Source organism: Symphalangus syndactylus, chromosome 23 (genome assembly GCF_028878055.3).
Source record: "Symphalangus syndactylus isolate Jambi chromosome 23, NHGRI_mSymSyn1-v2.1_pri, whole genome shotgun sequence".
Lineage (NCBI taxonomy): Eukaryota > Metazoa > Chordata > Mammalia > Primates > Hylobatidae > Symphalangus > Symphalangus syndactylus.
Window position 1 is genome coordinate 38,542,788 of NC_072445.2, and position 15,416 is coordinate 38,558,203.

Below are 15,416 nucleotides of genomic sequence, written 5' to 3' on the forward strand. Positions count from 1 at the left end.
AGAGAAATGGAGGAAGACAGAAGAGACAGAGACAGAAAGACCAACATAAAGAGACAGAGAGAGTAAGAGAGTGAGAGAGACAGGAGACAGATGAAGAGTTGAGAGATATTCAGAGAGCACAGAGAGAGACAGATTCATAAGCTAAAAGACAAAGGGAAAGCGTAAGACAGGCAGATGCTAGGAGAGAGAGGGGCAGGAGTGTCATGGGGTTGAATGCCAGCTGATGCTGCCCTGCCTCCAGGTACCTTTGCGTTTCCCATCCATTCAGGCACTGTTCAGAAGCAAGTGAGGGTGAGGTGACCTTTCCTTTGCAGGGAGTTTGAGCCCTGGAAAGCTGAGCTCTAGATCCCAAATGTCCCCTATTTATGGCCTCCTGAGGGCATGTCCCTTCTCCTGATAGTCATGGACTCCCCCAGGTGCACCCCCTGTGGATGTGCTCCGGGCCCTGAGGTTCCCCTCCCTCCCTGATGGTGTCCGGAGAGCGAAAGGCATCTGTCCAGCTGATGTGGCCTACCGAGTGGCACGACCTGCCCAGCTCAGTGCACCCACTCGCCAGCTTTTCCCAGGTATGGGTGACATGGTGGAGTAGGGAGGCCTGGGGGAGGTAATGGGATGGGGCCTAGGATCAGACACCAGGAGGAAAGGGGTTGTGGCAGCTCCCTTTGCCTCTCACTCTGTGTGTATGTCTCTCGGATACTAGGAGGATTTCCCAAAGATTTCTCTCTGCTGACTGTTGTCCGGACCCGCCCTGGTCTCCAAGCTCCCCTCCTGACTCTCTACAGTGCCCAGGGTGTCCGACAGCTGTGCCTGGAGCTGGGCCGACCTGTCCGCTTCCTGTATGAAGACCAGACTGGGCGGCCTCAACCTCCCTCTCAGCCAGTCTTCCGAGGCCTCAGCCTAGCAGATGGCAAGTAAGTTTGTTTGCTCCTCTGGTCTGCCTGGCCCACACTTTCAGGAGGAAGTGCCCCCGAACCCCTACACTCTAAACTGTGAAACCCTTCAGACCTTTGGGCCACACCACACCTACCCACTGCCCAAACTTCAGTCACTTCTAGTCCAGAGTTTGGGCTTTAGAGTGTACAGCCTTCTCTGCATGTTGAACTAGCCTGTACCTTGGGCAAGTTACTTAAAGTTTTTGAGCCTCAGTTTCTACATCTGTAAAATGGACATTAAATAGAATTGGCACAAATAAGGAAGTGGCGGCATGGTGCCTGGTGCACTGCAAACACTCGATAAATGGTAGCCATTGTTATTACTGCTCTTATCACCATTGGCTTCAACTCTCGTCACTGCTCTCCAGCCGTGTTGACTCCCCCACTTCAGTCAGCCAAGAGTTCACTTGCACCTCTCCTACCATGTCCAGGTGGCACCGTGTGGCTGTGGCTGTGAAGGGCCAGTCTGTCACCCTCATTGTTGACTGCAAGAAGCGAGTCACCCGGCCTCTCCCCCGAAGTGCTCGTCCAGTATTGGACACCCATGGAGTGATCATCTTTGGTGCCCGTATTCTGGATGAAGAAGTCTTTGAGGTAACCAGAGCAATCAGAGGCAGGATTGACTTCTGGTCCCCTATCTTGTGCCCACTCCCCTTCTGGCCCCAGCATGTCATCTCCCTATTCCCTAGGCCTTCATTTTTTTTTCTTATGAATTTTCATTTCTATTTTCTATCTTCAGGGCTACTGTTCTCTTCAGGAGAACTAGATGCCTACCTATATGGCAGGACTGTCCACAGCCACTTACTTTGTCCTTCAGTCTTCATCAGTTCCCTCATCCATCCATCCTTTCAACCCCTCTCTCTCCTCACCCACCCATCAATTCACTCACTCCTCAGCCAACCTATGCACACATCCACCACCCACTCCCCCATCTATTTACTCATCTGTGCAGCACACACCCACCTACTCATGCATGAAGGCTTATATCCACCCACCTGTCCATCCTCCCCCTGCTTAACCACTCTCCCCTTCAAACCACCTATCTATGCTTCCACCCATCTATCCTCTTCAACTCCTTCATCCAGCTATTCACTCACCCACCCACCCTCCCCATCTACCCATGCACACAAGGATGCATGCATCCATTCGGCCACCATCTATCCATTATAACTTCCACCAACTCAACCACTCCCTCCTTCAATATACTCATGCACCCATCTCCTTACCCACTTACTTCCCGTCTGACCATTCATTCACCCACATAAGTTCACCCATCTACCTATTCACCCATTTGCTTCCATCTACTCTGTAACCCCTGTTCATCTGCCCACCAGTCCACCCTCCCATACATACATATATTCATTCACTATTTATCAATGCTCCCATTCATTAATGCATGTAAGCCCCCAGCCACCCATCCACTCATCTATCCATTCATCCATCCCTCCATTCACCCTCCAAGCCAGTCAACATTTTCTGAATACCTGCTGGACAAGGAAAACAAAGAAGAAGAATATAAAGTCTCTATCACCCCCAATAGCTCCCAGGTGGGCTCTGGAAATGAGACAACACCCCTAAATTACGGTGCAATGGAGAGTATACTAAGCACTATGTGTGGGCAAAAGTAAATGCCATTGGAACTCAGGAATGGATTCTCCCCACTCCGTTTCTAGAGGTCCAGAGAATTCTCATCATCACTGCCATTGGAAGGCCAAGGCATCTAAAGCTGAGCCCTGTCTCTGGAAGCCACTGTGGAAAGGCTCATGCATTGCCACAAAGCGCAGAGGGGAGGCAAAGAATTCTGGAAGGCCTGGGATCTGGTCCTGATTCTGCCACTCTGGGTGACCTTGGGGCAGTCATTGCCTTTTTGGGCTTTTCTGAATGGAACATATCTGAAAAATGGGTAGAAAGAAATATCCTTGTTCTGCCAACTTTCCTGGTTGTTATGAAGGTCCTATGAGATCCCTTGAAAACTGAAAAGGGCTATGCATATGGAGGACTGACAGTGACCTTCTCCCATCATAGGGTTTTACCTAGGATTGGCCTCCTACTCTTTCTCCTGGGTGATACCCTCTGTCTCTCTCTGAATCTCTCTGCTCCATCTCTCTCATGTCTTTGCAGGGTGATGTCCAGGAGCTGGCCATTGTCCCAGGGGTCCAGGCAGCCTATGAATTGTGTGAACAGAAGGAGCTGGAATGCGAGAGGGGCCAGAGGGAAAGACCCCAAAACCAACAGCCTCACAGAGCCCAGAGATCTCCAGAGCAGCAACCGTCAAGACTTCATAGGCCACAAAATCAGGAACCCCAGAGCCAGGTGAGGGAGCTGGGAGAACCCCCAAGTGCAGCACACCCCAGAGAGGAAAGACACCCAGGCATCTCTCCTCCTTAGTTATCCTCCCCACCCTCATCTCCCTATTCCCATCACCCCCTCCTCCTAGTCCTCATTCATCAGCCTTTTTATTTTCATCTAAAAATAAAAAGAGTTGTTATGAAGAATTCGTGGCTGGGAGCTGTGTTCCCTGCTCTGCGTCTCCTCTTCCAGTCTTCCTGGAACTGTGTCCCTGGGTTTTCCCTTCCTTCCTTGAATTAAGAGATTGGGAGACAGTGGGGGAGGAGTGAGAGCTGGGGAGGCAGGTAGGAGAGGGGACTGAAGCCAGGAGAAAGCAGTCGGGATGGTGAGACCAAGGAGGAGGAATGGGAAGGAGTGGGGATGGAGGGAATATCAAAGGAGGGGTGGGTCTGCAGAAGTGTGGGGGTGGGGAGCCCAGTCTTTGGCCCCCACCTACCTGGAGGGGCAGGAAAAGGGGAGGTAGTGGGGGGAAGGGAAGGGAAGGGAGCCTGGGTTGGGTGGGGTCTGGACAGTTGGAATACAGATAGGCTCTGGGGTCAGTGGTCTAAAGATCAGAGGGTCAATCTCTTAATCATGTCTGCTTCTGCCCCACATGTGGAACCCCTTCCCTCTGTTCCACCTCTCCCCACCTCCCTCCTGACCCTCAACCTCTCCTTGCATCTTCAACTCTCTGTTTCCCAACTCCCACACCACCTTTATATCTCCCTCTCCCGCCCTTCACCCCACACCTTCCAATTACCCATCCCCTTCCTTCTATGCCCACCCCCCAATCCCAGCCCACTGAGTCTCTCTACTATGACTACGAGCCCCCCTATTATGATGTGATGACTACGGGGACAACCCCTGATTATCAGGTAAACTCAAGGGACCCCTTCATTTCTTCCCTTTCTCCCAGCACCCTCAGCAATCATCTCCTAGGACACCTTCCTCCCCTCCCCATGCTGTGGGGAGAGGCACAGTGTATTTAGATTATGGGGATTTACTTACTCCCTGCCCCCTCCCTGTCTCTCTGCTGCAGCGCCCTGGGAGCCCCCACCACAGGCCTCCCCCTTCCCCTAGGGGGCATCGGACCCCTCCCCGAAAGCCTACCCCACCTGCCAAGAGGTCAGCGGCCCGGCAGGCGTCCCCCTCACCAGGCCGGAGGCCCTCTCCAACTGCAGGCTTTGGCCCAGCATGGGACCAGCCTCCCCTTTCCCGACGCCCAGCTCGGAGGGCAGCTTCCCCCACTGCCTGGCCCACCCCCAGGACCAGAGGCAGCAGTTACCGGCAGGTAGAGCTGGGGCATCCAGATCTCTGCCCCCAAACCTCTATGACCTTGGAGGTTCACTCTCCCCAAACTATCCCCCTCCAAAGGGGCTGCAAGATCTGAGATTTCCCCCATCCCCCAGCACAGACAGACCCTGCCCTTGGGGGACAGGTGCTGCTTTGCCTCCCTTCCGCTAACCTTTCTCCTTCCTTCCCACCCTGTGCTACTCTTCTCCTTCTCTCCTTGGGGTCAGGACCCCACCCCAGGTGAAGAGGAAGAAATCCTGGAGTCGAGCCTCTTGCCACCCCTCGAGGAGGTAACTCTATGCCCCACCCTCACCCCAGCGGGGGGCAATGGGCACCTGTGACTCACTCCCCTCAGCCCATGACGTCTTGATGGACCAGCCCTTCCTCTGGCCGGAGGGTTCCTCCTCATTTCCATCGATGGCCTCTGTCTTTGGGTCACTCTAGAACTATGGACCTGCTTGACTGTTTAAGTCCAGCCAGTTCCCTTCAGTATCCAGGCCTCCTTCCATGATTCTTTGATTCCTGAGTGACTTCGTTTCCATGTTGGTGTCTAATGGTCTTACTTTCTATGTCCTGTTTCTGTTCCCAGGAGCCACTTTCTGCCCAGTGTTGTCACCTTTTGTCTTCTCTATCTCTTTGGACATTCCTAGACTCCTCTGTCATTGTGTCCATGGACTGTCCACTCTGCATCCAGCCCTCCGGCCATCCTTCATTTTATCCACCACTTCTTCCCACTGGACCCACTTTCTGGACATCTCTCCCCATTTTTGGCCTTTGATGGCCCTTCCATTTATATACAACCACTCCCATGGCTCTTCTTGGGAGAAAAACTCCAGTTCTGATTAACCTCAGAATCCTTTGGGCTAGAAGTTGTCACACCCTGGGGTCCAGGGTAAGCCTCCTCTCAGCCCTAACATCCCCATCTACCCCTCTCCCTCCCCATCCCTGGGAAGGAGCAGACAGATCTCCAGGTCCCCCCCACAGCTGACAGGTTCCAGGCAGAGGAATATGGGGAGGGTGGCACAGACCCCCCTGAAGGGCCCTACGATTACACCTATGGCTATGGGGATGATTATCGTGAGGAGACAGAGCTTGGCCCTGCCCTCTCTGCGGAGACAGCCCACTCAGGAGCCGTAAGTGAAAGGAGCTTCTCTTTCATTCTTGACCACCAGTGGGAGCTACAAGAATTGCTTCTTGTTGGTTTCGATCCTTGGCTGTTGGCTGTGAGCTACTTCCCATCTGTGACTTGTCATTTTCTGTTCACATATGATGTATATGTTGCTTGAAAAGATTACTACCTGCCTTCCCTTGTCAAATGTCTTACCTTGTGACTCTTGTGGATACTTCTGCTCAGGGCAATTGGGAATTAAAAAAAAAATTATGTAACCACTTCCTGTCTTTCTTGATCACTTCCTGTCTAACTGAAGCTGGATCTCATAAAGCTTTTGGTCAATAAACTACTACCTTGTGCCCATTTTCAGTGTTTCTCTATCATTTCTTTTTGGTGAAACAATTTTTTGTTCATGTTTCTACCAAACGATCTAACTTCCTATGTCACCTTTTTTTTAACCTACAGGCCACTTATTATCTGTCCCTTCCTGCCTTCTCTAGCTGTGGCATCCATCTTGGTAACTGTGTCAGGTTGGACTGCAAGGGAATTATTTCTGTTCTGGCTCTAGTTTTTCATACTATCTTGTGACAATTTCCTTTGACAATAAGCTGCTTCCTGTATGTCTCAGGTCATTTAAATCATAAAGTTTCCATTGTGGGGCTTGATATTTCTCATGGCTACTTCCTGTGTGTCCTAGCCTTGATGTTTGTGTTTTCTGGAAGAATTACCCTTCACTGTCGTGATTCCCTTTGCAGGAGTCACATTCTACCTGTTTTGTGCCTTTCTTTTCTCTCTGGGTCACGGTAGCCATGTTGTTGAAGGTTCACCTCCTGGATCGTCTTTCCTTCGCTGCTTCCTGTCTGTTCAGCCACTTCCTGTTTGTCCAGTTTGTTTTCTAGCCATGTTGGCCGTGTTTAATTTTCCTTGGCCCTGGCATCATTCTTGCTTCCAAGTGTTTGTCATTTTGTTCTGTGTCCCTTAGTTGTTCTCATATCTTCCAGTATTCCCTGTCAGTGGGACTGCTTCCTGTCTACTCTGCTCATCTTCTGCCTGCCTTGCATTTCTGGCTGCCTCCTCTACCCTGCTGTGGCATCCCATACCTCCCCTCTCTTGCCTCCCTTGAGCTTCTACTGCCTTTCCTTTATGCTGCTCTCTGGGTATTTGGGGTCGATATGGGATTTCAGAGAGTTTTGAAACTGATCATTGCTGTTTGGTCAGAATGAAGGTGGAGAGAGACATTCTGAAGATCTTTGTTGGGGGGAGTTGGGGTGGTGGTGAATGTCTCCCATTCTCCATGTTCTTATTTTGTTTCTAGCTCTAGAGTTGGGAACAGGTATCTGAGTGGAGGTGTGCAAGGGAGGGAACTGATGGGCTTGGAATGTACTTGAGGGCCAGAGGAAGGGCAATGCATTCAGTGGGGACTGCTCTCCAATTTTTTTTTTTTTTGAGGCAGGGTCTCACTCTGTCACCCAGGTTGGAGTGCAGTGGCAGGATCTTGGCTCACTGCAACCTCTGCCTCCCGGGTTCAAGTGATCCTCCTGCCTCAGCCTCCCGAGTAGCTGGGGTTACAGGCATGTGCCACTGTGCCTGGCTAGTTTTTGTATTTTCAGTAGAGATGGGGTTTCACATGTTGGCCAGGCTGGTCTCAAACTACTGAACTCAAATTATCTGCCTGTTTCGGCCCCGCAAAGTGCTGGGATTACAGGTGTGCGCCACCGTGCCTGGCCTCCAAATTTACTCAGAGTATGGATGCTTAACCTTTGGGGCATATTTAAACTTGTGAACCCTTTGAAATCCTAAATAAAATCCTGTGCATAATAGCATATACTTTTTCATTTCTGGAGAAAGACTCACAGCTTTCATCAGATTCTTTTTTTTCTTTGAGGTGGAGTTTTGCTCTTGTTGCCTAGGCTGGAGTACAATGGCATGATCTTGGTTCACTTCAACCTCCACCTCCTAGGTTCAAGCGATTCTCCTGCCTCAGCCTCCCAAGTAGCTGGGATTACAGGCATGTGCCACCACGCCTGGCTAATTTTGTATTTTTATTAGAGACGGGGTTTCACCATGTTGGTCAGGCTGGTCTCAAACTCCTGACCTCAGGTGATCTGCCTGCCTCCGCCTCCCAAAGTGCTGGGATTATGGGCGTAAACCACCTCCCCCAGTCTAGCTTTTGTCAGGTTCTCACGGGGGTCCATGCCCTCCTCTTACCCCAAATAAAAATCTACCCACAATCTTAGAGAGATTATTTTATGATGTATTGGGGTAAATCTGTGGAAGGTTTCTTAAGGTTCTAGGGAGGGAATTTGGGAGATGGGATAGGGTCCTCTAGAGGAGGGTTTGGGAAGGTGGGTGGTTTAAAATCCCTGAAAGGGGCCAGGTGTGGTGGCTCACGCCTGTAATTCCAGCACTTTGGGAGGCCAAGGCAGGTGGATCTCCTGAGGTCAGGAGTTTGAGACCAGCCTGGCCAACATGGTGAAACCCCATCTCTAATAAAAATACAAAAATTAGCCGGGCATGGTGGTGCACATCTGTAATCCCAGTGTAATCCCAGCTACTTCGGAGGCTGAGGCAGGAGAATCGCTTGAACCCGGAAGGCAGAGGTTGTAGTGAGCCGAGATTGCGCCACTGTATTTCAGCCTGGGTGACAGAGCAAGACTTCATCTCAGAAAAAAAGAAAAACAAACAAACAAACGAAAACACTGGAAGGTTCTGGGGATCTTCCTGAAAGAGGCTCTCAGGGAGATGGAGAGGTTGTGTTTGCTGAGGTTGGGGTGGGAACTGGGCGGGGGGCAGGGAACCCTGAGGTCTCCTTGGCAGGCTTGAAAGGTTTGTGAGAGGGAGTTTTAGGGGAGGGCTGTAGGGCTTTGAGGTAGGGCTGAAGTGGTCTCGAGAGGATCTAAGAATCAAGGTTGGAGTTGAGATGGGGACAGGCCTAGTGTCCTCGCTGCTCATGGGCCCCACTGGGGGTTACATGTGTGTCTCCCTCAGGCTGCCCATGGACCCCGCGGGCTGAAGGGAGAGAAAGGAGAGCCTGCGGTGTTGGAACCTGTAAGTTATGCTGGTCACAGGGCTGAGGCAGTGGAAATAAGAGAAGCAAGTGGGGTTGAGTGTGCTGGTCCTGTTGCCTCTGATTTTTAACCTTTGACTCCACAGGGTATGCTCGTGGAGGGGCCCCCTGGCCCAGAAGGCCCTGCAGTAAGTCTAGCAGTGGCCTGGTGGCCATTCTTTTCTTAGAAACCCCTTCTATGTGCTCATCTGAGCCTTCCCCACGTATGCCCAGGCCTCCTCCTTAGAACTCGGGAGCATCCCTCCACGCTTCCCAGATTCCCAGATCTCTTCTGCACAGACCACTCCTCAGCCACAGGCTGAGTGTCCACACCTGTCTGAATGCCCCCACCTGACCCCTACTCTTTTGTTCCTCAGGGATTGATTGGTCCCCCTGGCATCCAGGGGAACCCAGGCCCAGTTGGAGACCCTGGAGAGAGGGTAAGGGGGTGTCCTCTATGTGAGGGGGGAGCTTCGGGGGAGCTAGTGCTATCCAAGGGGGGGCTGCCATGCCCAGTAATTTCTTGTTAGGTGGCTTGTTAATGAATGAGGGGATGGTCGTGCTTCCCAGGAACCAGAAAGTAGGGCAGACTCTGGCTGGGGAGGGTACTGATCTGGTTTCTCACCCTCAATTTTCCCCATGGGGGTGGGAGACTCAGGAAAGAGCTAGAGGAGTCTACACTTATTCTGTTGAAGAGGATATTTCAAAATCATGCTAAGATCTTGATGTCCCTTATCTTTCACTCCATCTTTTGCATTCTCTTCCCACTCCAGGGCCCCCCTGGCCGAGCAGGTCTCCCTGGATCAGATGGGGCTCCTGGTCCTCCTGGCACATCTCTCATGCTCCCAGTGAGTTGTCTCTTGGGTTTTGGAACATGCTGATGGGGGAGACAAGGAATTGTGTCATGTTACCAAAAACCAGATGGGCAGGAAAGCTATGGAGGAGTCTCTAAAGATCATCACTCCAAAGGGATTCATCTTTGGGGTTGGGGAGATGGGGCCTCATTAGATGACCTAGAACCAAACACCAGTCTTCTAGGACTGGGCAGAACAGCCTATATTTCAGGGGCTCTAGAACCAAAAGAGAGTCTTTCTGGAGGCAGAGGCTGGACAGTGGAGGAGGAGGGCAGGAGTTGAGTTTCTGGAATCCTCTAAGTGATTATCTGGAAGCCATGGGAAATGCTGGATGGGCAGAACCTGGGGCAAGGGGCAGAAACGCTGGAGAAAGCCTCTGGCTGCGAGGGTCCCATGGCTTTCTTGGAAGAGAACCTGGACCTTCTCTCCTTGCCCTCAGTTCCGGTTTGGCAGTGGTGGGGGTGACAAGGGCCCTGTGGTGGCGGCCCAGGAGGCTCAGGCCCAGGCGATCCTGCAGCAGGCGAGGGTGAGTGGGGCTGCTTCCCTGGAAAGGGAAGGCTCTGGGGAGCACTGGAAGAGTTGGCTGGAGTGAATGTGCGGCAGGAGAGGCCTGGGTTGGTTTGGGGTTAACAGAGAGGTTGGGGAGAATCCTGGGCAGTGGATGAGGATCAGGAGAGGAAGGGTGAATTTGGAGGGTGCTGGGGCTGGGGGTTCCCACTGCCTCTCCCTCAGCTCTGCTGTCCCCCTGCTCCCCTAGCTGGCACTTCGTGGACCCCCTGGCCCCATGGGATACACAGGGCGCCCTGGACCCTTGGTGAGTGAGTAGGGTGCTTGGGTGGAAGATGCTTTGTGTGTGGGGTGTGGATAGTTCTGGAAAGGGGCTTCTTTTGGGGAACACTCTGAGGCCACTGTTGGGTGTATCCTTCATTATGGCTGTCCTCTCTTCTCTCTCCCAGGGCCAACCTGGGAGCCCTGGCCTGAAAGGAGAGTCTGGAGACTTAGGACCTCAGGTGACCACCTTCCTCCACTGCACCCCCATATCTGTTCCCCAGCTCAGTCTCCCTCACTCCCCTCCCTATGCCTCCTAACCCCACCCCATCTCTCCTCTCACCAGGGTCCCAGAGGACCTCAGGGCCTCACAGGCCCTCCTGGCAAGGCTGGGCGAAGGGTGAGTGCCCCAGGAGTGGATGGGTGTTGTGGGGAGACAGGGCCTGCAGTGTGGGGGACTGCGCCCCTGCTTGTTCTGACACTTCCCTTGTTCTCCCAGGGCCGGGCAGGTGCTGATGGAGCCCGAGGGATGCCTGGAGAACCTGGAGTGAAGGTAACAGGCTTGGGCCCCTCCCTGAAGCCTGTAGTCTTCAGCCCACGCTGGCCTTAATTATTTCTTGGGGATGACCTAGTTCCCCAGGCTCCCCCAGGATCAGCACCCCCCCAACTCAGGGTGCAGTAGGGAGGAGTGGGCTTGGACAGGGCCATGTCCTCACTCTGGCTGCCCCTCCTCCTCCTAGGGTGACCGAGGTTTTGATGGACTCCCAGGGCTCCCTGGAGAGAAGGGCCATAGGGTGAGTACATTAGTGGGTGTGTGTTGTAATCGGGGATAGATCTTCTATGGCAGTGAGGATAGGTAGGGAAGGGAGGCTGGAGGCTTGGCAGGAGCTCGGTGAAAGTAATGGATGGGCTAAGTGCAGAGGTTCGGTGTCTGCCTGTGTTGGGGGCTCTGAGGCCCCTCTTATGAGTTCCCCCATTTTGCAGGGTGATACTGGTGCCCAGGGCCTTCCTGGTCCCCCTGGTGAGGATGGAGAGAGGGTAAGTGTAGTGGCAAGTGTAGGGGCTGGGTGCAGGGGAGGTCTAGAAGGCATAGCAGCTTCACCGTATCCTCCTCCTCCAGGGAGATGATGGGGAGATTGGGCCTCGAGGGCTGCCTGGAGAGTCGGTGAGTGTCCAAGGGCTGGTGCTGGGGGACGGGGCTCTGGGGAAGCCAGGAGGGGGACATGGGCACTAATGGGAAACAGTTTTATCCATTCATGCCGTCTCCTCCGCTCACCCTGAATGCAGGGACCTCGAGGTCTCCTTGGCCCCAAAGGCCCACCTGGTATTCCTGGACCCCCTGTAAGTGACTCCCTGACTTCTGACGAGGTGACCCCTTGACCTCTCCAACTGTCCACCTTTCTAGCTGCCTTCCTGCTCCCTCTCCTCTGTCAGCATGCTTCCCTTTCCCTGTGAGCTCCCCCTGCTCTGGCCCCATCCTGCCCTTCCTCAGCCTTCACTCCCCGTGCACAGGGAGGGCCATGTGGTGTGGTGCCCCGAGGGCTCTGGGCATAGGAAATAAATCCTCAAGATAAACAAAACCAAAGCCCACAAGCCCACAGATCCACAGTCCCACACCCTGCAGGCCTGGGCCAGCTGTGTTTGCTTGGGTTCGGGATGGACTGGAGGTCTGACTGTCCCACCCTGGGAATGGCTGGGCCTCTGAAAACCACAGGTCCCTCCGGGCCACCTTCAGGCTGCTCACACCCATCTTGTGTTTCAGGGCGTCCGAGGCATGGATGGTCCCCAGGGCCCCAAAGGGAGCTTGGTGAGTGATGGATAGGAGATCCCACCCCCATTCTTATCCCGTGAGGTCCCTGCCAGCATCCTGTTGGCCACCTTTTGACCCCTGCCTGCTTCCTGCTCTTGCCCTCTTGGCTATCGCTGCTGGGACTCAGCTCCATGTTCTAAATTTGTTCTATCACCATCTCCTTCTGACTTGTGCCTGGTCAACTGTTTCTAGGGACCCCAGGGAGAGCCAGGGCCTCCTGGACAACAGGGCACCCCTGGGACCCAGGTGAGCGGTGCCCCTACTCCATTCCCCAATTTTCGTGACTTCCCTTGGGCTTCCACAATGGGTCAGACCGTGGAAGGATACAGGAAATTAAGGGTTTCAGGCCCTTGTTGCTCATGCTCTGAATGGGGAGGCTGGCTAGAAGAGACCCTGGGAGTCCCCTGTGACTTCTCTTTCGCTGTATGTAGGGTCTCCCCGGGCCCCAGGGTGCCATCGGCCCTCATGGAGAGAAGGTAAGTGACTAAGTGATTTGGAGGACAGGGGGTTTAGAGTGGGGATGTAGGGAGAACCCTAAATGTCTGCTGGGATTTTGTCTGTGTCCAGACATGACCCCTCTATTGACCCTGAGCCTCTTTGTCTTCCTGCAGGGTCCTCAAGGGAAGCCAGGGCTCCCCGGCATGCCTGGCTCAGACGGACCCCCGGTGAGTGGGACCCCACTTCCGAACCCAGTTCCCCTTGGCCTTCCACCCCAGTGCATGACCTCAAAGCTCCTTCAGTGACCCTTGCACTGAAAGGTCACTGGTGGTGCTTGTCTGTGGACAGTTGGCTTCACTAGGTCACAGGAAATTTGGGTTGGAAGAAGTGTAGGGAGGGGTGCAGAGAGGGTGACAGGGGCCACCGGTCACATTTTCTATCCCTTACTCCCAGGGTCACCCGGGGAAGGAAGGTCCCCCTGGAACCAAAGGAAACCAGGTGAGATCTTCCATGTCTTTATCCCCTGAGGGAGTCTCCACCCAGACTCTAGAGCCTCAAAGTCCTTGGGATTTCCTTGTCTCGTTATTCATATGGCTCTGCCACATTCTCAATTCCTGTGCCCTGTAACCCTACCCAGACAGCAATGTTGTTACTTCCATTTCTCCCACCCCTGGAGGCCCCCACAGTGACACTCTGAAGCCCCTTTATAAATGCCTCTCTTTTTTCTTCCAGGGTCCCTCTGGACCTCAGGGTCCTCTAGGATACCCAGGACCTCGAGGGGTCAAGGTAACTGACCACCAGGCTGGGAGACAAAGGGCTGTGGTCAGGGGAGCTATATGGGGTCTTAGGAGCTTGGTCCTTCCAACCCACTTCCATCCCTGATCACTCTACTTCTATCCCCTCTCTAATTCTAGGGTGTGGACGGAATTCGGGGTCTGAAGGGTCATAAGGGTGAGAAGGTGAGCACCATGCCCCCAGCTTCCCAGCACCTCAGTCCTGCCATCTCCTCTCTTCACTGCCTTCCCTCAAGCCTGCCCCGCACTGCCCTCCAGCTCCCGAGCCCCTGCTTCCACCTATGTTCTCGGAATCCCCATTAGAACCCCAGCCCTCTGTCATCTGTGGTGTCCTCTCACCTCTATCTTTCTCAGGGCGAGGATGGCTTTCCTGGGTTCAAAGGTGACATAGGCGTGAAAGGTGACAGGGTGAGTAGAGACCCCACACTGGCCCCAATTCCGTGTCCTACTGAGCCTCCACTCTGGAGACCCCAAGCACCAGTTTATTCTTCCGAGTCTCCAGACTCTGTAGTTCCAGTGCTGTGTTCCCTTGGGAGCCTGACCCCTACAGGTTGATAACCCCATGGTCTGTGTCATGCCTGCCCTCATATCACTACACTATCCCTACCCTGTGGGCTTCCTGTCCTGCAGTGGCTCCTGGGACCCCTCTAGCCCTCCTCAGCCTCACTGATGCCCGTTTCTCCTCTGGGCCCAGACCCCACCTCCAGTCCCCGACACTCACCTGTCCTTCCCTCTCACACAGGGTGAGGTTGGAGTCCCTGGTTCCAGGGGAGAGGATGGGCCTGAGGGGCCAAAGGGACGCACTGGACCAACTGGAGACCCTGGGCCCCCAGGGCTCATGGGCGAGAAGGTGATGGGATGAGGGTTCTGTGCCTGGGTCCTCTGGGGGTATGGGCACTGGGGTCAGGATGGGCATGGGGGGTGCCCGCCGCTGAAGTCAGCCAGTCATTTGAAGATGGCCATGCATCAGTTATACTTCTGTCTGTGTAAATGGCATCTCCCAGCTGCTGATGGGCAGAGGGGATATATAAGAAGTCAGGGAAAAGTCCCTGTCATGAAGAGTTGGATGGAGACGAGGCTTAGAGAGTAGCTGTTGCTTCAAGGCAGAGCGAACATGCATTTGGACTCCAAGCAGCAGGAGTTCTGAGATGAGACAGTCTAATAGCAGTGAGGTCTGTGGTCTCCAGAGCTGACTCTCCCCAGCGCTTGCCCTATGCCAGGTGCTGTGCTGATGCGTCCTATCTATCCTATGAGGTAGGCATGTGACGTACTGTTTTGCTGAAGTTTTACAGAGGCACAGAGATGCTTGTTAATTACATGGCCAGTGAAGGGCAGAGCCAGGGGTTATGCCCAGGCAGTCTGGCTTCAGAATCTCTGCTCCTAAGCCCTGCTCTGCAGCTGCCTGGGCAGGATGAGCCCTGGAGCCTCTGGGGAAGGGGGCATGCACAGGAGTCAGTGTGGTGGGCAAAGGGCCTGCAGGAGGATTGGTCTTGGTGAAGCAGGAGTGGGTGCTGGGGTAGATCCCACCTCCCTCATAGGGTAGATGGAGCTGAGGTTGACAGGTGGGAAGCAGCTAGATCACAGTGACCCTGAAGGACCTGATACCTCTGCAGGCGCAGGGGAGGTGGGATCCCAGCACTAGAATTGGGGAAAATCCACTCACGGGAAGGAGAGACAACAAAAGTCAGGCAGCTGTGGGGCAAGCAATGAGGGGCTAGAGGCTGGGGTGTGTGGGGTGTGTTGCTGGGTGGGGGCTGGCCGTTATATGTGAGGGTTGAGGTCTCCAGGGGTGGAGCAGCATCTGGGCCTCCTCTCACTCCTAACTGCTCCCTGTCCCACCACAGGGCAAGCTGGGTGTTCCTGGTCTGCCTGGCTATCCTGGACGTCAGGGACCCAAGGTGATGCCATGCCACATACGTGCCCCTCCTCCTCTTCCCTCCTCCTCTTCCCTTCCCTGATCCCTGATTCCAGAAAGCACAGATGCAGGGCAGTGGGGGACCCCAGAGGGAATTTAGCTGACCCCCATTTTATGGATGACGAAA

The 15,416-nt window shown here is 53.9% G+C and overlaps 1 protein-coding gene across 5 annotated transcripts in view; it reads left to right on the forward strand.

Annotated features, from left to right (window-relative positions):
* The window catches only part of COL11A2 (collagen type XI alpha 2 chain), a 31,369-nt gene that overhangs the window by 3,265 nt on the left and 12,688 nt on the right, over positions 1-15,416 (forward strand). For 2 of the 5 annotated variants that reach the window (XM_063632364.1, XM_063632363.1), the window contains exons 2-30: positions 417-566; positions 701-911; positions 1,364-1,526; positions 3,054-3,245; positions 4,058-4,135; positions 4,781-4,843; positions 8,653-8,712; positions 8,818-8,859; positions 9,088-9,150; positions 9,484-9,558; positions 10,004-10,090; positions 10,322-10,378; positions 10,521-10,574; positions 10,679-10,732; positions 10,832-10,885; positions 11,073-11,126; positions 11,317-11,370; positions 11,453-11,497; positions 11,620-11,673; positions 12,095-12,139; positions 12,335-12,388; positions 12,574-12,618; positions 12,754-12,807; positions 13,034-13,078; positions 13,313-13,366; positions 13,495-13,539; positions 13,729-13,782; positions 14,117-14,224; positions 15,219-15,272. In XM_063632364.1, coding sequence (XP_063488434.1) covers positions 4,106-4,135; positions 4,781-4,843; positions 8,653-8,712; positions 8,818-8,859; positions 9,088-9,150; positions 9,484-9,558; positions 10,004-10,090; positions 10,322-10,378; positions 10,521-10,574; positions 10,679-10,732; positions 10,832-10,885; positions 11,073-11,126; positions 11,317-11,370; positions 11,453-11,497; positions 11,620-11,673; positions 12,095-12,139; positions 12,335-12,388; positions 12,574-12,618; positions 12,754-12,807; positions 13,034-13,078; positions 13,313-13,366; positions 13,495-13,539; positions 13,729-13,782; positions 14,117-14,224; positions 15,219-15,272 — 1,404 coding nt within the window. In that variant the 5' untranslated portion in view covers positions 417-566; positions 701-911; positions 1,364-1,526; positions 3,054-3,245; positions 4,058-4,105. Of the gene's footprint in view, positions 1-416; positions 567-700; positions 912-1,363; positions 1,527-3,053; positions 3,246-4,057; positions 4,136-4,780; positions 4,844-5,506; positions 5,687-8,652; positions 8,713-8,817; positions 8,860-9,087; positions 9,151-9,483; positions 9,559-10,003; positions 10,091-10,321; positions 10,379-10,520; positions 10,575-10,678; positions 10,733-10,831; positions 10,886-11,072; positions 11,127-11,316; positions 11,371-11,452; positions 11,498-11,619; positions 11,674-12,094; positions 12,140-12,334; positions 12,389-12,573; positions 12,619-12,753; positions 12,808-13,033; positions 13,079-13,312; positions 13,367-13,494; positions 13,540-13,728; positions 13,783-14,116; positions 14,225-15,218; positions 15,273-15,416 lie in introns of all 5 variants that reach the window. The other 3 variants (XM_055263599.2, XM_055263600.2, XM_055263602.2) reach the window with 3 other exon arrangements.